The following is a 20988-nucleotide window of genomic DNA, read 5'->3' as shown; positions in this document are numbered from 1 at the left end:
GGACGACAGTGAGACACCTACTCAAAAAAAAAAAAAAAAAAAGATATGAAGAAGTCACTCCCCCTTCCCCCTTTCCCCAGGTGCTATAATAAGGAAGCAGGTAGAGCAGATCCATGGGACGACCCCACATGTGCCCACATGAAGCCCTTATCAGATGCAGAAGGCAAGCCATCTACTCTGCCTTGCCAAAAACTCAGCTTCCCTCTACGGCTCGGATATGGTATCCCTCCTCAGCGCCACGCCTGGAGAAGAAAGTGGCCAGGACAGGGTCTTTAGGAGACTTGCTGCCTCCTTCTCAATCTTGTCTCGCCCCTTTCTTCCTCTCCCCTCCCACCCCCAATATCTAAGAAAGAGTAGTTCAGACGTTAAAGTAAGTAGAGTCTGGGAAGTCTCCTCAAGGAGGCTACGGTTCCGGGTGCCGGGTTTGGGGTGGACCTAAGAGTTGTTTGTTAACTCTCTGAATGCTACATCATGTCACTGTTCTTAAATGATGCCCTCCTCCAACTGGAAAAGAAACACCAAGAAAGGATAGGCTGATCCTTCTGTTTAACTGCAGAGTTAGACAGAAAGAAGAACTTCCAAACTGCAAACAGCTCTCAACTGTTGGAAGAGCAGGGACAGCAGGGGGCGCCAATGTTATGCAAACACACTTATGGAGGAGGTGCCCACAGCACACGTTTTTCTCACACCCTCCCTACTCTGCAAATCTACCCAGGACTACCACATCCCCACCCTACATGCATCCAGGGGGACCCAAAACACCCAGAATGTATTTATAAAAAATTGTGTGTGTATTCTTACATATCTAAACTTCAATCACCTTCAGAGTCCTCTGTTGGATGCAATGCACCTATCAACACGCTTTTCCCACAGCTCAGAACAGTTTTTGAACTTGTCCATTTTGATGTCTTTTAGTGCTTCTGTCACTTTTTTGTTTCACTTCTTCCATATCAGCAAAACGTTTCCCTTTGAGGACTTTTGTTTCATCCCAGAAAAAAAAAAAAGCCACTCCCGATGAGATGGGGTGAAAAGGGAGGGTAGGGCATGGAGATGATGCCGTTTTTGGTCAGAAACTGTTGGTCATCAGCGCAGTGTGGGCAGTGCGTTGTCATAGTGGAACAACCAGCCACCTGCTTGCCACAACTCCGGGCATTTCTTCCACACATCATGATGCCACCTTCTAAAAGCTTCCAGATAAAACTGATGGGTTCCTAGAACATTTCCTAGCGGGGGAAACCTCTACCACAAGAAGTTCCCCTCCAAAAGACCATTCCAGGTTTTTTTTGGGGGGGGTCTCCCCTCGTATTCCCTGCCTTACAGAGGCACATCAGAGGTCAAAGAGTTAGGACTCAGGCTCAGATTCTCCAGTTGGCCTACAAGGAACCCTCCTTAGCCCCCCACCTCACCCCTAAAGTACTTTCATGAACTTATAGTAGCTCTGCCCTTGAGGAGTTGGGAAGAGGTTCCCCCGCCCGGTGTCCTTCCCTAAGGTTAGGGTTGGGTGGCCCTAAACCTCCAGGGGGAAGATGTTCACTGCAGTGTCATTTGAAACAGGAGGGAAAGTCAATGGTACAACCTGGGTATATGGCAGAGCCACAAAATCAATGTGAAAGCTGAGCTGTGACACAGACTCATGTTTACCTTGATGGCCATGGCGTGCATGCCACTGCATTCCAGCATGGACAACAGAGTGGGACTCCAACTCAAAAAAGAAAGGAGAAAGATTAAAAAGGACACTGCATTGTTCACTATGACAACAGTGTGTCTGCATATAGAGAAAGGCTAAAAGGGAAGACAGAAAAATTAAACATGGATTGAGGTGGGATGGTGATTATTTTCTTTAAAAATTTTTTTCTTAAAATATGTTTTATTTTTTTTTTGAGTTGGAGTCTTACTCCATTGCCCAGACTAGAGTGCAGTGGCACGCTCCCGGCCACTCCAGCCTCGACCTGCTGGGCTCTGGTGATCCTTCCACCTCAGCCTTCCAAGTAGCTGGAACTACAGGCGCCTGCTACCACATCCGGCTAATTTTTGATTTATTGTGGAGATGAGGTCTCGCCAAGTTACCCGGGCAGACCTCGAACCCGCGGGCTCAGGCAATCCACTCACCTCGGTATCCCAAAGCATTGGAATTACAGGCTGAGCCACCAAGCCCAGCAAAATATGTTAAAATTGTAAAATGATTACCTCTAGGAGATAAGGTCATTGATGAATTTTTTTTCTCTCCTGTCCAAATGTTCTACAATGAGCAGATATTATCTGGGTAATTGGGGGAAAAAGTAGAACACACACACACACACACACACACACACACACTCCTGAAAGAGCCTTAAAAAAATAAAAAGCCCGGTGTGGTGGCTCACACCTATAATCCCAGCACTTTGGGAGACCAAGGTGACAGGATTGCCTGAGCCCATGGGTTTGAGTCCAGCCTGGACAAATTGGTGAGACAATAAATAAAAAAATTAGCCAGGCATGGTGACACGTGCCTGTAGTTCCAGCTACTTGGAAGACTGAGGCAGAAGGATCACCTGAGCCCAGCAGGTCAAGGCTGCAGTGGCCATGAGCATGCCACCACCCTCTAACCTGGGCAACAGAATGAGTCTCCCACTAAAAAAAAAAAAATGTTGCCACAATATTTTATGGGTTTTTTTTTTTGAGTCGGGTCTCACTGTGTTGCCCAGGCTACAGGAGCATGGCTCACCATAGCCTCCACCTCCTGGGCTCAGGCAATCCTTCTGCCTCAGCCTCCCCAGTAGCTGAGACCACTGGCATTTGCCACCATACCCAGCTTTTTGTTTGTTTGTTTGTTTCTAGAGATGAGGACTTATTGTGTTGCCTAGGCTAGTCTCAAACTCAAACTTGAGTGAGTGCTCAAGTAGTCCTCCCGTTTTAGCCTCCCAAAGTGCTGGGATTACAGGAATAAGCCACCAAGCCAGCCTGCCACAATGTTAATGGAGGAGGGAATATTCCTCACCCCACCCACCCAGGGCTGCCTGTGTGAGTCTTCCTTGTTCTCCCTGCCTAATTCTCCCTTGTCACCCTCTTTAGGGGTCCTTCCACCACAAAACCAGAATGGAAAATCCAAAGGAGCTCTGATCCCAGTCTCCTGCTGGTGCGACCCTGCATCTGAGACACTGAGAGGGGAGGGGGCAACTGTGGGGGAGTATTCCTGAATTTTCCTGCAATGCAAGAACAGAACATGTGTCATCTCCATGGCTGCATTGTCCCACACATCTTATGCTATTGTTATCTCAAACTGTTCAGAGGCAGAAGTTTCTGCCAATTCCTCTACCAAGGAGGCCCTTGTCCTGTCCCAAGAATAGTCTCCAGCTCCCTTTCTCTCTTGGCGTCCTCTCTGCACCCCCTGCCCAGATCCTCTCCACATTCCTCTCCCAAAAAGGGTAGGGACAGAAAGGGAAAGAGGGACTGCAGCCTCAGCAGGTGCTGGCAGGCAAGGAGGCTTTTTTTGTTTTTTGCCAGAATATGGCGGGGATCCAGGCTGGGGAGTGGCAAGGCCTGGCTATCGATTAAACCTTGTTCTGTGTGGATTTAATCTCACCACCCAAGGACACCAAAGCTGGAATTTCTGCAAGTCTCTCCCCGAAGCATCTGCCAATCAGCGAAGTATCTAAGGGTGTGGAGAGGATGGGCAAATGGAGGCTGGGGCTCCCTATGAGAAGGTAGTGGGTGGTGATGGGGAAGGTGAGATAGCATGGAAAGAGCCCTGAGAAGTGGGGGCAGGAGACCAGGGTTCAAATGCCACCTCTGCTATCTTCTTGCTGGTCACTTTGTGGAAGCTACTGCCCTCTCTGAGCCTTGGCTTCCTCTTCTGTAATTCAAAGAAGTAACTGAGGATCTCATCTGGGGTCAAGTGACCCTCTTTGAGTATGTTTCCTGGTCTATAAAATCAGAATCTTGTAATCCACCTTCCACCACAAGCAAAGGAAAGGTCAGTCCAGCTTTCTCATCCTAACGGTCTCATCTCTTGGTAGTCTTACCTCTCACTTGAGCTCCTGTGCACCCAACCTCCATGCCTTTTCTCATTCTGTTTCCTCTACCTGGATTCCTTTCTCTGTTTTGATTAGCATCTACTTGTCTTTTAAGACTCAGCTCAGGTCTCATGTCCTCCAGGAAGGCATGATCTCTTCCCTGCTGTCTGGGCTGGGTGCCTCTCCTCTGGGGTCCTGTGATATACTGGGCATAAGGCTATTGCTGCCCTTAATGACTAAGAATTACAGCCGAGGTTTATTGAGCATGTACTAAGTGCCTGCACCTCTACCAGGCCCTTTACCCAGCATCATTCTGTGGGGTTCTTACCATAATCAAGTGAGGGAGCTGCTGCTTTATCCCCATTTTCCTGATCAGAACACTGAGGGGGTGAATAGTGAGTGTCAGGGTCGGGATGTGACCCCAGGACAGTGTTGCTTCTAATTCCACTCTGATCTTCCACTTCATACTCTGCCCACCTCTACTCTAAACATAAGGCATAAAATCAGAGTCTATCCCTGCCCTATAAAACCAAATCCACTCTATCCCTGCCCTATAAAACCCTAAAGTTAGTCTACTGTTTAGGGCTATGCATTTGAACTTCCTTTGGCTATGAGCAGCAGGAGTGCATAGGCTCAGCTCTGTGTGCCTCCTTCCAAGCCTATCACAGTCCTAGGAGGGGCTGAATCCAAATCTCATGTTCTGAGTTCCATGCAGTTGAGCCTCCTTCCTTGCCCTTGTGAGTCCAGAAAGAGCCTGAATGTACCAGGGCCCTTCCCTGGGCCTAGCCCAATGGCCCATCTAGTGTCAGGTTGAATCAGCTAGGGGACCTCTGCCTGAAGCTCATGGTCACATGTGCCAACATACCAAGCTCTGGGCTGGTCTTCCTCAGATCTTAGCTCACTGAACTCACTGAATTCTCAGAAACATAAGGCTAAGATTTTCATTTCACAGATGAGGAAATCTGAGGCTCAGCTGACATCACAGAGCAAGTGTGTGGAACCAGAAGTGACCCCGAAGTTGTCTGATCTCAAAGCCCTTTGTCTTTCTCACTGCCTCATCTCTATTCCTGACTGGGCCGTGCTAGTAAATATCCCCAGAGGACTGTGATTCATATTTGCCATCCACCATGAGCCCATGGCTACACCCAGGCTCAGTGAGGCCAGTTGTGAAAGCCTGGGCTGGGCAGGTCCTGACTCCCAGCAGCTTCCCAGTAACTGTTTATTGGCAGAACTCAGCACGGCAGGGATTACCATCCCCACTTTATAGATGAGGAAGTTGCAATCAAAGAGGGGCAGGAAAGTTGCCCAAGGTCAGCTTTGAGTCAGCGGAAGAGTGAAGACTTGAACTCGGGATGCTAGGGGACTCTGAGCGCTAGGGGAGGAAGCTGCTGCAGGCCAGGGCCGGGGCTGGACTTTCCCACTCAGGTTCCCTGGGCTGGCAGCTTTATGGGCACTGTAAGTCACTGAGACAATTCAGCACTGCTCTAATAACCCTAATCAGGCCTTGTCCCCTAGAGGTAGGCTGGGCCCCAGGTGGCCTAGACAGTGACAGATGGTTGGTTTATGGCAGGCCAGGACCGGGGCCAGAGTTGGGAGATAAGACTGGGAATGTTAAGACCAGAAGTGGGGAGGGCCTCTCCTGCTTTGGGTTTTTGCTGAACTCTTTTGGAGATCCTGGCAGGTGGTAGAACTAGGGGTCCGTTCAGACCTTGGTCTCTTCCCTTCCAGTTTCATCTCTTGGGTCTGGAGAGTCTTGATAGGACCTAGTCCCTCCCCTTTGACCCCATCGGTTTCTCTCTCACTGAGCCCCTTTGCAAACTCTAAAGTTAGAGACGGCAGATACTGCAGGGGCCACACTCTGACCACCCCATCACTCATGCGCAGCCTCTGTGTTGTCCGCAGTTGAGATACATCTGTGAGGAAGCACACATCCTCAACCCTCCCTCTACTCTGATTCTTCAGAGGGGATGCCCTACCAAGGACTGCTTCTCCTCACCCATCTGTCTGACCCCAAAACACATCCAGGGACCTCCCACACTCCTCTCCCCTGGACTTTGAATGTGGTCCAAAATGGACTTTGAAGTGGTCCAAAAGTCACTGCTCAATAGTCCCTTAACCCCACTAAATGTCTCCAAATCTCTCCCATACTCATCAGGGTTGCAAGGACACCCCCTGGCTCCTCCCCCCTACAGTCTTAATCCCCAGAAATAGACTTCCTTTCTGCTGAAAGAGACATTTGTACAGCCCTGTGAACACAAACTCACTCCCCAGAAAAGGCTCTGGGTGTAGACACCCCCCCCAACTGTCATGGTCCTCATTGGTGACTCAGTTCTTAAGCAGTGTTGACAATAGGGCCCTAAGACCGATGTGGACACCCCTTCCCCTCCCACCTCCTCTCTGTAGGATCAAAGCTGCTCCAAGAGGCTGTGTGATCCTGGGCCAGGAGCAGGGAGTCAGTGGCGACTCTCAGTGAGGAGGAAACCCCTTGGTCTGGCTCGTTCTGGGAGAGGCAATTCCCCTTCAGAGCTCCCCAGCCCAGGTTCAAAGGCTGGCAGGGGCTGAGAGGTCGGCAGCGGATGGGGAAGCGACTGGACCAGAACATCAAGGCTTCCTGTTGATAGAGGGGGTCCAGGCTACTGTCCAGTTCCCCAGTCCTCTTCCCCACCCAAGTCTGAGCGTCAAGGCCCCCATGGAAGCCCCCACCCTATGTGGCATGCACAGGACCTGCAGTAGTTGGGGGGTCAGCCAAGAGAGGAGACAAGAGGTATCTTGGGTGAGGGCAACCCCATTTCCCCAAATGCAGGGGCCTCCCTCGAGGGAATTTCCTTTTCCCTGGACTCCTCTGGAGATCCTGGCCGATTGGAGAACTAGAAGTCCATTCAGAACCCAGTATCTTTTCTTTCCATCTCATAGCGCAGGTCTAGAGGGACCTCAATGGGACCCAGCTCCTCCCCCTTTGACCCCATTAGTTTCTCCCTCACTGAGCCCCCTTGGAATCCATTTCTTAATTCTGCCCCCTTCAAGTTCCCCCCAGCTCTGGCCAGCACATGAACACCAGCAACAGCAGTTTAGGGACAGCTTTGCTCTGTGTGGAAAGAAGGGCTTTTTGTGGGCTTTGAAAATAAGTTCGGAGCAGACTGGGAGGAAACGGAAAGATGAGACCAAGAGAGAGTGGCCCCAGCCTGGCAGAAACGGAGAGCCCTCCTTCTGGGCCACTTGCTCAACAAGCAGCGTCGCACATTCCTCGGGGCCTCATCTCTGAGGCCATGCCCACCCCACCCCCATCCCAGGCCACTCTCAGGTCGCATTCCAGGACCACCGCGCAGTGGTTGGCGCCAAAATGATGGAAGTCAGGCATCGGGGCACTCGCCCTGTGTGGGCCAGCACCTTGTGATGTCGCTTCCCTATGCCCAACCCAGGGACCAGGGCTAGGATGGGGGAGGGCGCCGCTTCTGAGCGGAGAGGACGCGGAGTGGGTGAGGGGGACGCGCGCACGGGCAAAAGGTGGCCGGGAGGGGCGGGGAGGGGGGAGAGCTAAGTATTTGAGACCAGGGACAGGCGGAGGGGAGGGGAGGCGAGGCTCCGCCAGGGGGTGGAGCCGCCTCCCGCGCCCCGCTGTCGGGGCTCCCTCCCGTCGCGGCTCCGCTATAAAATCCCGGCCGGCATGATCGCTGCACCCCCGGCGGCCTCTTCTGTGCGCGACCCCTGGCTGGGCGGCATCCTTGCTCTTGCGCAAGATGCGGCTGCTGCTCGCGCTCCTGGCGGTGGCGGCCCTGCCCTCGGCGGGTGCAGGTGAGCTCGGGGTTGCGGCCCCAGGTGCCCCTCCGCGGCTCCTCTGCGTCCCCAGCCCCCCGCTCCTGCCGGGGCTCCGCCGCGGGCGGCCAGTGCTGAGGGGTCCCGGGTAGCAAGCTCCGGGAGCAGCGAGGGCGCGGAGGCCGGGCCGTGCGCGACTCGGTGGCGCACGTGTGTCCACAGCAGGCGGGGGTGTGTGCACGAATGTGCGCGGCTCGGGTGTGCGGGGCCGGCGGCGACACGAGCGCGTGAGTCTGTGACAAGGATGCTTCTCGGGTCCGCCTCGACGCATGCCTTCTTTTCCTACCGTGGTCCTCCTCTGGCTGGCGGCGGGTCGCCGTCCGTCCTGCTGGCGCTCTAACTGGGTGACTGTCCTCGGCCAAGGCAAGGGCAGCGCGCTAGATATGGCACGGGCCCCGGCATCCCCGCCCCCAGCCTGGGATCCTCGCCTCCGGGGTTCGCAAGCACCCCTCGACTCCCCAGCCTCCAGAGCCGCGCCAGGAGTCTGGCGGGGGGCACCCGAGACCCAAGGTCCCCGCGGAGCCGGTCTTTCCGGACAGGGTGATTTTCGTTTAAAGATTAATGGTGAGCCCGAGCTCTTAATTATTCGTCTAGGTGGGAGGTGGCAGGAGAGGATTGTTAATATTTGATAAAGATCTAAAGGCGCTGCAAGCCATGAGGCACGAATCCGAGGCACCCTTCACAAGATCCCATCCGTCAGTCTCTAGCTCGGCTACCCCGCGGCTGATTCTTGGGGTCCACCTGAAACAAACCTCCTCCCCAAACTTAGCTGTTCTGCCTTGGAATCATGGAGTGAGTCGCCCTCGGCGACTTAGAGAGGAGCGTGAGCCCCTGTGCCACCATTGACGAGATGAGGGGGCAAATTTCCACTCAGCCTTTCCCAGGGGAGGTGGAAAGAGAAAAGGCAGAATGTGAAAAATGATATTTGCAAAGCTGGGCGCTTGACCCAGGCTAAGCAGCTAGATGCTATAGAAAGAGAAATGTTTTACCATGAACTTAGTTGCTTGGTGGCCATATGGCCTTGGTAAGTCACTTCACTTTAGTTTTCTCGTGTACAAAACAGGAACAGTCATTCTGACTTCAGGATTTTTAAGGATTCAGATAAGATAGTAGGTACTTAGTGTAGTGTCTACCTGGTTGTGGCCATGGTTATAAGACTGGACACCTGGCCTGGGGTCAGTCGGCAGGAAGCTGTCTCAGCTGCCCCCTTGTGCCCGACAAGCTGTGCTCCCCAGGGCTTTCTGACCCGGGCCTGCCTTCCTCCCCCCATTTGTCAATGAGGGACTTAAAGCTGGAGGGGGACCAGGTTGCACGTGGAAATACACTGAGTATCTGCTTTTGCTGAGAGAGGGGGCAGGGAGAGGGTATCTGCCCCCTTCAGAGCCCCGGACCCCCGGCTGGGAGTTGCTGAGACTTTGCCCAGGACACACGTGGGTTTTGCTGAGTTCAGGAATATCCCCTTTCCTCAGGGTGGGAGGGTGAGGTGAGCAAGGTCCATTAGAGAGAGTGTCTTCAGTCATCTCTAAAGAAGGGGGAGGGTGGCAGGTAAGTCAAGGGTAGGGAGCAAAGACTGTGACTGGCAGTGGGTTTCATTTCTCTAACCTCTGGTCAGGGCAGATGGATTGGAGGCAGGACTGGAGCCAAAGCCAAGACCCAGGGTAGCCCCTCTCCTCCCCAGTCCCTCTTGGAAGTGGCCTGAGACAGTAGGTGATCGTAGTTATCTGCAAGGATGGCCCTCTCCAGAATGAGCACTGGAATGTGAGTTGGGGGGTGCCCCTGCCACCTGAGTGAACACCCTCACTCCATGAACATAGACCTGACTCCTGGCCTTGGCCTCATCACCATTGTGTTTTCCTGGCTCCTGCTTCCTGAAGAGGGTAGTTACAAGCACTCTCAGCCAAGCAGGTCAAAAGTCTCTATGATTAAGACAGTGGATCAGAGGTCACCACTACAAACCCAGGAACTGTAGCCAGAGGCAAGGAAGAGCAAATTCCTAAGAACAGTGAAGCCTGGACCAGATGGGTCTCCTGGGAAGTTGTGAGGTGGGGTCACAGGGGGCTCTGCCCTTCAGAGCTGGCACCGGAGGACTCTGGCTTCTCCCAGAATGGCTTCCCCTCAGACCACCTCAGAGAGGGTCCCTCTCAACCATGGAGATCCCTTCCTTCTTCTGGACCCCTGAGGGGTGGGGATACTGGAGGATTATACCAAGGAGCCCCTCTCCACTGCAAATGATCTCTATTACCTCCTGAGTCTCAGTGCTGGGAGTTTGGTGGCACCTTTTGTCTGAGGAAGAATGTGGGGCTAGAAGCGTTAGTCAGTTCTCTTGTGGAGATTGGGCAAGAGGCAGAGACAGACCTGGAAGCTTCTAAGCCAGGGGGCCTGGGTGGGGTCCTTTGCAGAGTCGACCTGCATGAGGGTTCCCCAGATGCAGCGACCCCCAGGGGCAGCAGAGCCCTGTCCATGGCAGGGAATGGACTGTCATGGGGAAGACATTGCAACTCTGAAAAAGCCTATGTATGTTAGCAGGGTAGAGGAAGCCCTGATCCAAAGCTGGGAAACTCTAAAACCCAAAGTGGCTCCTCTGGGAGAGAACAGGGGTTGGGAGAGGCAGGGTCCAGTTTCCTGTGGATGCTCCTCCTGATTAGAATCCTCCCCCCTGCTCCACTCCCAAGAATCTGACTTCATGGCTCCCTCCCCTCCTGTCCCCATTCCAGAGGCCCCTTCCCTGGCCCAGACCCATGAAGAGATGGTTTTGGTGGGCAGCCCAGGCAAAAACGGAGAGGGCCCATTTATTGGGTCCAATGTGCACAGATGGGGTGGTGGGTACATTTAAAGCCCAGGCCAAAATTATTTGTACCCCCAAAGCTATTTAAATTTTTAAAGATTAAAAAAAAAAATCAAAAACCAAAAAGAAGAGAAAGGGCAGCTGAGCTCAGAGGCCTCAGTGTTGGCTGAGCAGCGCTGAGCTTTTCTTAGGAATTTTCTCATCCCTGAGTTATTTCCAACTCACTTCACATTCCTCCTCTCCCTGTCCCTCCTTGGCTTTGGCCATCTGCTTGCTGACAGGAGGCCACCAGAGGGAGGCAGGCAAGGGGAAGGGAAGGGCTTTACCAAGTGCCAGACTGCTTGGACCCTCTGTTCACTCCCTCCTTTGGTGCTCCCCACAACCCTATGAGATGGGTGTTAGTCCCATGCTACAGATGGTACTGCTGAGGCCCAGAGCAATTAAGGGACTTGCCTCAAGCCCACCTGAACCCCCTACGTGGTTCAGCCAGAATCCAACACTGGGTAAGATGCTGTGTTTACCCTGCTGATGCAGCCTTTTGAAAAAAGTAATAGGCTTTACTTCTAGGGCAGTTTCAGGTTTACAAAAAAGTTGAGCAGAAAGCACAGAGGACTCCCACATGTCCCTCTGCCCCTGCACACAGTTTTCCTTACATTAGCATCTTGCATTCATAAGGGACATTTGTGGTGCAATCTTTTTTTCAGAGATGTTGGGTTCTGCTGTCCTGAGGCTGAGCCAGAATTGAGACCTGAGAGTATCTAGTCCCAAAGACCAAGACAGTGGGGTGCTCTGGCTGAGGGAAGGACCTGGCTGTTTTCCTCCCTGCGGGAGCTGTGAAAATGTAGCCAAGGATGGGTCTTACTAACACAAGGAGGGGCATTCTGGGGAGGGGCCAGCCTAATCTCCTCCCTCATCTCAGACCAGCTCTGGGAAGGCTGCCAGGCTGAGGCTCTGTCGTCCCCGGAAAGGAGAGGAGGCTGGGTCCTAATTCTCCCCTTCCCCTCTGGCCAGAACTTCCTTTCCAGGTTTGTGTGGGGGATGTGAGCAGGGAGGGGGCTGATGACCAAGGGAGGAGCATGTCCAGGCCAGTCCCACGTTAGAGCTGAGTGGTCTGGGGGGGGCGGTCCCCTGGAGGGCTGTGAACCATTTTCTTTTTTTTCTTTGTTTTTTTTTTGAGTTGGAGTCTCACTCTGTTGCCCAGGCTGGAGTACAGTGGCATGCTGGGCTCAGGCAATCCTTCCACTTCAGCCTTCTACAAGCACACACTACCACACCTGGCTAATTTTTTGATATATTATAGAGACGGGATCTCACTGAGTTATCCAGGATGGTCTTGAACCCCTAGGCTCAGACAATCCTCTCGCCTCTACCTCCCAAAGCGCTGGGATTACAGGCATGAGTCACCACACCCAGTCTGCATTTTCTTATTAAGTCTCCTTCCCCTACACCCTCAGTGCCACATTCCAGGAACACTCTATCCCAATCCAAGCGAGAGTTCCAACAGCCTTCGATCCTGCCTATGTGTGTGTGTGTGTGTGTGTGTGTGTGTATGCACACATTCACACACACACACACCCCAGTTGCTTGTGTGCCCACAGAAGCGCTGGCACATTTTCATAACTTACACATTTCCTCTCTCTGTCCCAGAGTCACACTGGTGCTATGAGATTCAAGCCAAGACCTCCACCTGCTTAGGTGAGTATAGCCAGTCTTGGGTTGAAATGGAGACCGAGGGAGGGTGGGAAGGGTGAGGAATGGTGGAGGAGGGAGGACCCCCAGTCATATGTCAGCTCCCATCACACATGCACACTCCTGGTGCTCAGGGAACACAGAGTGACCCGGGTCTTCCTGGTACCCCCTGTCACCGAGAGGGTAAGTTCCTGTGGAATAAATCCTTGGCAGTGTTAAAGGAAAAGACATCTTGTCCCCCCTCATTTCCCATAACAAAATGGAGAGTCGTTTCTGTTCCAGACACCCCTTGCAGGGGGACCTGAGAGGTAGTCCTTTATGCTTTTCTTCAAAAGCTGACCAATTTTCCTGTAGTCTGCTTTCTTCCTGCCTGCTATGTTTTGGTGACTGGGCAGTGCTGCCCACACCTTACCCCTGCCCAACTGGGTGTTGAGTCACCAAGGTGGGGGGAAATGGGCTCCTCCATACCTCCTGCCCATTCCTCGGATAATGCTTAGTGTCCTTTCAGAAGCAGCCCTCCGGGGGTCCCACTCCACAGCTTCCAACTTTCTCCCACCCACCTCAAAACTTTCCAGCATCCCTGGGAAGCTGGTCATCATTGCAGTTTCCATTTTACAGCTGACAAAACCGAGGCCCAGAAAGGTGATGTGCACAGCATCATGAAGTTGTCCACACCCTGGAGCTCACAACAACCCTGTTCCCACCCTGTCCCACACCATGGCTAGACTCACTGGCCTTGTTCATGTGCGTGGAGGAGGAGGAGGAAGAGGAGGAGGAGGAGGAGGCCCAGGGAGGATGAGGGCAATATGGTCTTCAGGTCATCCCAAGACCTTGCCTCATGAGAACTGGGAGGGTGGGCCTGACCTCAGTGGGGTGGGAGAGGCCACACCTCGGTGCCAGGAGCCCCTGACTCTCAGCCTGCCCTGCTTCCCTGCTCAGGGCCAGATAAGTGGAGTGGAAACTGCCAGAAGGATCGCCAATCCCCCATCAACATCGTCACCACCAAGGCGAAGTTGGATGAAAACCTGGGACGCTTCTTCTTCTCTGGTTATGACAAGAAGCAAAAGTGGACTGTTCAAAACAATGGGCATTCAGGTGGGCTGGATGGAGAAGCTGGGCAGACACCCCAAGCTCCCTGTCAGGCTCAAGTCCACCTTTGCTGAGGAGGGGCTGGAAACCCAGCGGTAGTGGGAGCAGCTTCAGGGAAGAGGGAACACTCTAGCTGTGTTTTCAGTACTTTCATCAGACCAGACTGTGATGGGGGAGGGGAAACATTCCAGGAAAAAGGAACAACATGTGCAAAGGCGTGGAGGCGTGAAACAGCTTGGGGTGTTCAGAGAACTGCGAGCAGCTCTGTGTGGATGGAGGACAGAGAATGAAGTCGGGAGGGGCCCAAGCAAGTCCCGGGATCAGCCGGGCTGGGGCCCAGGGGCAGGTCACCTAGAGCTGAGGAGTTTGGACATTACCCTGAGGACACCAGGGCACCACAGAGGGGGTTGAAGCAGAGGAGGGATCAGGGCAGAGTTGCAGTTTGGAGCAGTGGGAGGTACAGGCAAGGGGGAAGCAGGCAGGGAAGTCAGGGAAAGGTCTGGTGTCCCACCCCTCCAGGCCCAGGACCAGAGCTCATGAACAGCAGGAGGGAAGGTCCAGTCTGGGGGGCGCTGGGATGAGGGACTGGGAGAAGCTGCGGGAAGGCCAGTTTGAGGGCTCTGCCTTCTGCTGTGCCCCCAGTGATGATGCTGCCGGAGAATGAGGCCACAATTACTGGAGGAGGACTACCTGCCAAGTACCGGGCTATACAGCTGCATCTGCACTGGTCCACATTGCTGGATGAGGGCTCAGAGCACAGCCTCGACGGGGATCGCTTTGCTATGGAGGTGAGGGTCCCCTTCCTGATTGTGCCTTGGCTGGGCTCTGGGTGTGTGTCCACCTTGGGTAAGAAAGGTAGTCCCAAGCCGGGCTCGGTGGCTCAGCCTGTAATCCCGCGCCTTTGGGAGGCTGAGGTGAGTGGATTGCCTGAGCCCGCGGGTTCGAGACCCGCCTGAGCAACTTGATGAGACCTCATCTCTACAATAAATCAAAAGTTAGCTGGGCGTGGTAGCACGCACCTGTAGTTGCAGCTACTTGGAAGGCTGAGGCGGAAGGATGGCCGGAGCCCAGCAGGTCGAGGCTGTGGTGGCTGGGAGCGGCCACTGCACTCCAGTCTGGGTGACAGAGTGAGACTCCAACTCAAAAAAAAAGAGGTTGTCCAGGCTGGGTGTCGTGGCTCACGCCTATAATCCCAGTACTTTGGGAGGCCGAGGTGAGAGGACTGCCTGAGCGCACAGGTTCAAGACCAGCCTGGGCAACTTGGTGAGCTCTGATCTCTACAATAAATCAAAAAATTAGCCAGGCATGGTGGTGCATGCCTTTAATTCTAGCTACTTGGAAGGCTGAGGCAGAAGGATCATCTGAGCCCAGCAGGTCAAGGCTGTGGTGGCTGTGAGCATGCCACTGCACTCCAGCCTGGATGACAGAGTGAGACTCCAACTCAAAAGTAAAATAATAATGATAATAATAATAAAAGAAAGGTGGTCCAGCCCCTCAAGAGTAGAAGTCCTCTCTCCATCCCTCCCACCCCCACCAGATGCACATAGTACACGAGAAAGAGAAGGGGACATCAAGGAACGTGAAAGAGGTCCAGAACCCTGAAGACGAGATCGCAGTGCTGGCCTTTCTGGTGGAGGTAGGACTCCCATCTGCCCAGTTCCCGGGAGCCAAGGTCTGAGGAGCCGCCTCCCAGACTCTGGAGACGTGGGACTTCAGCAAGGCAGGAGGGGGCAGGGACGTCCCCAGCTTCCCCTTTGTTCTCTGTGACTTGTATACCCCTAGGCCAAGTGGGGAACCCAGAGCCTTAATCCCAGAGGCTGCCTGGACTCCCCATTCGCAGTCCAGGAGAATGAACTGGCCCTCACCACTAGCTCCCCAAAAACCTCAAGTCCCCTTCCCTCCCATTCCAGGCTGGATCCACGGTGAATGCTGGCTTCCAGCCACTGGTGGAGGCACTGACTAAAGTCCCCAAGCCTGGTGAGTCAAGAGCTGGAGTAGGAGGAGGTGTGAGGAGGGGCTTCTTCCCACAAAGAAAGAGGCAAGGGTCATGGGGGCAGCTGGTTCCTAAAAGTGGGAGGCATGAGGGCCCTTTTTCTCTACCTCCACTGGCAGCCTCCTTTGTCCTCCCACCCAGAGATGAACACCACAATGAGGGAGAGCACCCTATTGGAATTGCTCCCCAAGGAGGAGAAACTGAGGCACTACTTCCGCTACCTGGGCTCCCTCACCACGCCAAGCTGCGATGAGAAGGTCATCTGGACTGTGTTTAAGGAGCCCATTCAACTCCACAAAGAGCAGGTACACAGGGCCCAGGCCGGGTGCAGCTTCCCACTACTGGGCTCCCCAGAAATCATCTCTCTCTTTGTCCCCAGAGGTCCCTTGAGATAGCGGTGGAGAGCCCCAGGGAGTGGAAGTCCATTGGTTCAACCCATGGACATTTACTGGAGACAGACAAGAATGGTCTAGGAGTTTCATCCCTGGATTGAGGGCTGGATGGGAGGCCATGGTAGGGTTGGCCAGAAAGGCGTCCAGGCTGAGACCTGAAAAGTAGGTGGTCAACCAGGTAAAGCAGGAAGCCAGTGTCCCAGGAAGATGCATCATGTTGGGAGGCCTGGGGCTGGCAGAAGCTGCTTAGAAACACTAGGAAATAGGTCCTTCATTCAACAAATGGTGCTTGAATTTCTACAACACACAAGGCTCTGGGTAGACTGCAGTAAGCCCCGAGGGCCAAAGTCCCAGGCCTGTGGCACTTTCATTTTACAACAGTGGTTCTCAAAGTGTGGCCCCTGGACCAGTGGCACTGGCATCATCACCAAGGGGATTTTGCTAAAAATGTTAATCCTCAGGCCTCAACCCAGACCTATGGAATCTGGGAGTGGGGCCCAGGCATCTAGGGCCCTGCAGGCTCACCCCAGCCCATATCCATGCATGCTCCAGTGTGAGAACCTGTCCTGCAGTCACAGTGATAACAGGAGCCACAATCAAAGGTTCTCAGCACTGTGGTGGGGGGAAGCCAGTGGGCACTCACCCCCCCCAAGTGCCCACACTTTACATCCCATGTCCTTACCATCTTCAAACAACCCTGAGAAGTAGGAGTATGGAGCCCTTCTTTTCCAATGAGTGGGAGAAGGAGTTAGGCCCTCCTAAGATCCCACAGCAGGGAGTACGGCTCCACCTGCTCCCACCCATTTAGCCTGGTCCCTTCCACAGATCCTGGCATTCTCCCAGAAGCTGTTCTATGACAAGGACCAGAAACTGAACATGACAGACAACGTCAGGCCCCTGCAGCGCCGGGGCCAGCGCACGGTGTTCAGGTCCCAGGCCCCGGGACGGCTGCTGCCCTGGTCCCTGCCTGCCTTGCTGGTACCCATGCTCCCCTGCCTGATGGCTGACTTCCTTCGATGATGGCTCACATCTGCACGTTACCTCTGACCTCAGCCCTGTAAGGCTTGGTCTTCCTGTCCTTAAGTTTCCTAGGTTCACTTCTGGCATGATTAAAATATGGGTATATTTTTGGAGAAACCTTTCTCAAGTCTGTTTTTAGCTCTCCACAGCTACCCCACCCTGGTGCCCTCAGCCCATCCCTGACCAGGGCTAGGGCCTTAAAGCCTGGGATTCCTCCCAAGCAATTCATACTACCTGTGTGAATTCCCTGTCTACGCCCTGATCCTTTATACCTGGACCTCAGAGAGATGCTGAAGGCACCTTGGAGCTCCAACACAGTGGAAGTCAGGAGTTCCAGTCCAATCTCTTCAGTATATAGTGGGGGAAACTGAGGCTCAGAAAGGAGGGGAGGCTGGATGGAGGCCACCTACTGAGGCTCTGGCAGAGCTGACTGAGACCCCAGCCCCACGCTTTCTCCTCTGTGCTAGGGGTGGAGAATGGGGGTCATGTGTGGGGACAGCCTAGGCATGGTGGACAGCAGGGAGTTCGTATGTTTGCGCAAATATTTCTTGAGCATTACACTGTAGGCAATGGGGCTACAGCAGGGTCTAAAACAGACAAGAAAGCCTGTCCTCCTGGAGTTCACAGTTCAGGGGAGAGGCCGCTATAAATAAGGGAGGCGAAGGCAGTGAGTGATATGGGGAGAGAAGTCAGGGGAGGGAAGAGGCAGTTGATGTGGGTGGTTGGAGAAGGAGGCATCTGAAGACTGGAAGGAGGCAAGGGAAGGAGGCCATCTGGAGGCAGTAAGTGTTCAGGTCTGGAGGGGACGATGCCTGTGGACCAAGCTGCAGGGATGCCAGGAGGGAGAAAGGGCGCCAGAGAGCAGGGGAGGCAGTGGGGGAGTGGGGTGGTCTTTGGTCTCGACCTCCCAGAAGACTTAGCCCAGGGACCTGATCTGGCCACTCTGTGAGCTGTTGAGGTGAGGGCAGAGCAAGGGGACAGTTTCAAGGTTACTGTGCTGTCCAGGAGCAGCTCTGACGGTGGGCCAGCAATGAGGTGTGGGAGAAAAGGGAGTCACCGGGGAATCCAAGGCTTTGGGGCCAGAGCTCTTGGGACTTTTCAGGGAAGGACCCCACCACCACCGCACGACTGTGCCTCTAATGTTTTTCCTCCTGGGGCACAAGAAGGGAGTGGAGGGAGTTAGACTAGAGGAGGCAGGTCGGGAAGGGAGGATCCAGAACATCAGGGAGAGAAGAGGACCCACGGGAAGCCCCAAGCCAGATCAGTCCCCTTTATACTGGAGCTGAGGGGCCCCAGACTCTCAGACCTCACTGTCCAGGGCAGGTCTGGGTTTTGGAAGAGCATGATCCTTGAGAAGCAGGAAAGGGGATGAGAACAGGCCTTGCTGAGTGAAGGAGGATCCCCAGAGACTGGGATCAGGGGTGGGGCCAGTTTGGTGTGAGGGTGACCCTTCTAACAGGTTGGACTGCCTGGAGGTGGTGAGTCTCCCCATGGAAAGGTGTACCAGCTAGGAGGACATAGGAGGATCCATCACCCAATCTTGAAGGCTCTGCTGGCGGCTGGTCTAAGGCAGAGAGCTGGTTGGAGGAGGTGACCTCTAAGTCATTTCCCTGGGCCTCCTCTCTGAGCCCCTGACCACCCCCACCTAAGCCCAGGGAGGGGGGGGGAAGGGCTGTCCCCATCCCTTCCCCTCCCTTTTTCCTTTTGTGACCAAAAATAAGCACCCCCCTCCCTTCCTTGGTGACCACACAGCCTGGGGGGCGGGGGGAGGTTCAAATTGCTGTTGCCATGGCAACAGCAGGCAGCCTGTGTCAGCAGGGGGTGTATGGACACGAACCTGTTCTCCTTTGGTTCCCATGCAGGCTGGGGAGCGGGAGGGGGGAATGGAAGCTCCCTCCCCCACTCCCTCCCCGAAGCTGGGGCTCTGAGGTCAGAACTGCCTCTTCCTGCTCCCAAACCACACCCCACCCCCACCCTCATCCCTGCCCTCAAGGCAACCTTCAGTAAATAGTGTGGCAGCAGGACCAGGAAGTCCTGGCTTCCCCACCCCCAGGCAGAAGGCACAGGACCGTCCCCTGTACCCCTGCCCCCATAATAATAAACCAGGCCAACGGGAACCAGACTGGCCACAGCTTGTCCAGGGCCCAGGCCACCTCCCGTGTCCCGCCTGCCTTCCCTGTGGCCTGGAGGCTGGAGCAGGTGCTGCCAGCACACAACACATAGCAAAGTCACTCCGGGCCAGCCACCCCAGAAGTGGGCAGCCTTCCCCCTGGAATTGGCCCCCTACACCCTGGAGGCCGAGGCTGATGACATTCCTTATGCTGTGTGTTGCTGAAGGCCTTCCCCTTTTGAGTAAATTCACCCGCTCCGTGCCACCCCCACCACTACCAGCAGATCCCCTCCCGGAGAAGGTGGCTCTGAGTTCCTGGTGCCCAGCCTGACCCGGCTCCTGAGGCAGTTTCCTCAAAGGGGATGGGGGCTACTAACAACCCCCTTATTCTCAGGAGTAGCCTGGCCCCTGAGTCCCCCTTTCAGTCCCTCTGACTGCCCTGGGTGTGCATACATACATACTTGCACACACACACACACTTTATTGCAGTGGGGCAGGCCTGGAGAAAGACTCGTGGGCTGATAGTGTTGGCCACAACCTGCCTTCTCAGGGTACTCTGGCTCTTTTCTCAGAGCTTCCCAGCACAGAGCGTGAATCACTTTGCTGAAGCCTACTGTGTGCTGGCCACGGGCCTCGCCACAACGCTATCTGGGTGGTGTCATCTCTCTCATTGCATGGATCAGAAAGCTGAGGCAAAGGGGTCAGGGAGTCTGTCAGAACCTGGGCCACTTCTCTGTACCTCGTTGGCTCCTGTGGTCCACTTTTCCCTTTGGCAGAGTCATCTGTATTCAGGGGCAGGCTGGGGTTTACAGCACCCTGTCCCACCCTGTTCCTGCCTTTCTATCCCCAGTAGGCTGTCTCTTTGGCCCTGAAAGGAGGGACCCCAAGAAATTTAGAATAAACTTAGTTCACATTTTGCCTCAGCATAACCATTGATGCTTAGACTGACACACTTTGAATCGAGCACAGGTTAGACATAGATAGATAAATTTCCAGTAGTAAGGAAGTTCCAATAGTTAGGAAGCGTTCAGACATTTTACTGCAGGCCAAGCTGGCAGCCTACCCCGCCCCTTGTCTCCTTTTGGCCCTCTGGCTGGCTGAAACCATAGAAATGATAATAAGACTACCTTTTTGCTAAAGAGCTTGTGGATTGGACACATCTGACAGGTCTCTTGCAGGAAAAACCCCTCCCCTTGTCTCCTTCCATCTAGCCCACAACCATGGCAGCAATCATGCGATTAACACACCCATCTGCCTGCTGTCCATCACTTAACGTCAGTACCTGTACTTACCTGCCTCTTTGTGATGATGTGGAATAGACCACCACCCAATCACCTTAATGACCTTCCCTCATTAAAGGGAAGGATTAAAAGGACTCAACCATGAGCAACCAGCTGCCATTGCTGGGCCATTGCAGCCATTTCCTTGCTAAGCTATGGTGTGACCATGTGCTCTTTGAGCTATGGCCAGGCCATGTTTCCTGGCTTTGGCCCCCTCCCCTACCTTGGGGAGGTGAATCTCCTTTCTCTCTCAGTTAATTTCTAAATAAACTAAATTTTCTAATCTAACTTCTGTGCAATTCTTTGCATCTTTCTTACGACACCGGATCGCACACCAGACACTCATACCCCGGTGGGCCTGACCTAACATTCTGGAGGCCCCGCTGGGTGTGTGACTCTAACAGGCTCCCAGTTTATTTTTAATTTATTTTAATTTTTGAGTCAGAGTCTTATTCTGTCCCCCAGGCTGGAGTGTAATGGCACAATCACAGCCACTGCAGCCTTGACTTACTGGGCTCAGGTGATCCTTCCACCTTGGACTTCCAAGTAGCTGGAACCACAGATGTTTGCCACCATGCCCTGCTGATTTTTTGATTTATTGTAGAGTCGAGGTCTCGCCAAGTTGTCCAGGCTGTTCTCTAACCCTTGGGCTCAGGCAACGCTCTTATCTCTCTCCCTCAAAGTGCTGGGATTACAGGCGTGATCCCACACCGCGCCCCGGTGTGGCCCTCTGTTTAGATTTGGCATCCGGGTGGGAGCCAGGCTAAAAATATTCCTCTTGTGTTTAGAAGATTCTTGGAAAACAAACTTCCGCATCTTGGCCCT

At 53.9% G+C, this 20988-nt stretch overlaps 1 protein-coding gene across 2 annotated transcripts; it reads left to right on the top strand.

Annotated features, from left to right (window-relative positions):
- The first annotated feature begins 7719 nt into the window (after positions 1–7719).
- Positions 7720–16890, top strand: CA4 (carbonic anhydrase 4). Of its 2 annotated transcripts, XM_008048890.1 has the most exons (9): positions 7720–7784; positions 12238–12285; positions 12898–12921; positions 13219–13374; positions 14011–14156; positions 14906–15004; positions 15279–15345; positions 15503–15666; positions 16579–16890. In XM_008048890.1, the coding sequence occupies exons 1-9, from the start codon at positions 7730–7732 to the stop codon at positions 16771–16773; spliced, it is 954 nt and encodes a 317-aa protein (XP_008047081.1). In that variant the 5' UTR covers positions 7720–7729; the 3' UTR covers positions 16774–16890. The 2 variants fall into 2 exon arrangements, with proteins under 2 accessions (XP_008047081.1, XP_008047082.1); XM_008048891.1 differs by lacking the exon at positions 12898–12921.
- The last annotated feature ends 4098 nt before the right edge of the window (positions 16891–20988 follow it).

This window comes from Carlito syrichta, unplaced genomic scaffold (genome assembly GCF_000164805.1).
Source record: "Carlito syrichta isolate Samal-C Ts95f unplaced genomic scaffold, Tarsius_syrichta-2.0.1 Scaffold128086, whole genome shotgun sequence".
NCBI classification, from domain to species: Eukaryota; Metazoa; Chordata; class Mammalia; order Primates; family Tarsiidae; genus Carlito; species Carlito syrichta.
The sequence above is the reverse complement of the archived record's forward strand: the minus strand, read 5'-3'. Positions and strand labels throughout refer to the sequence as shown.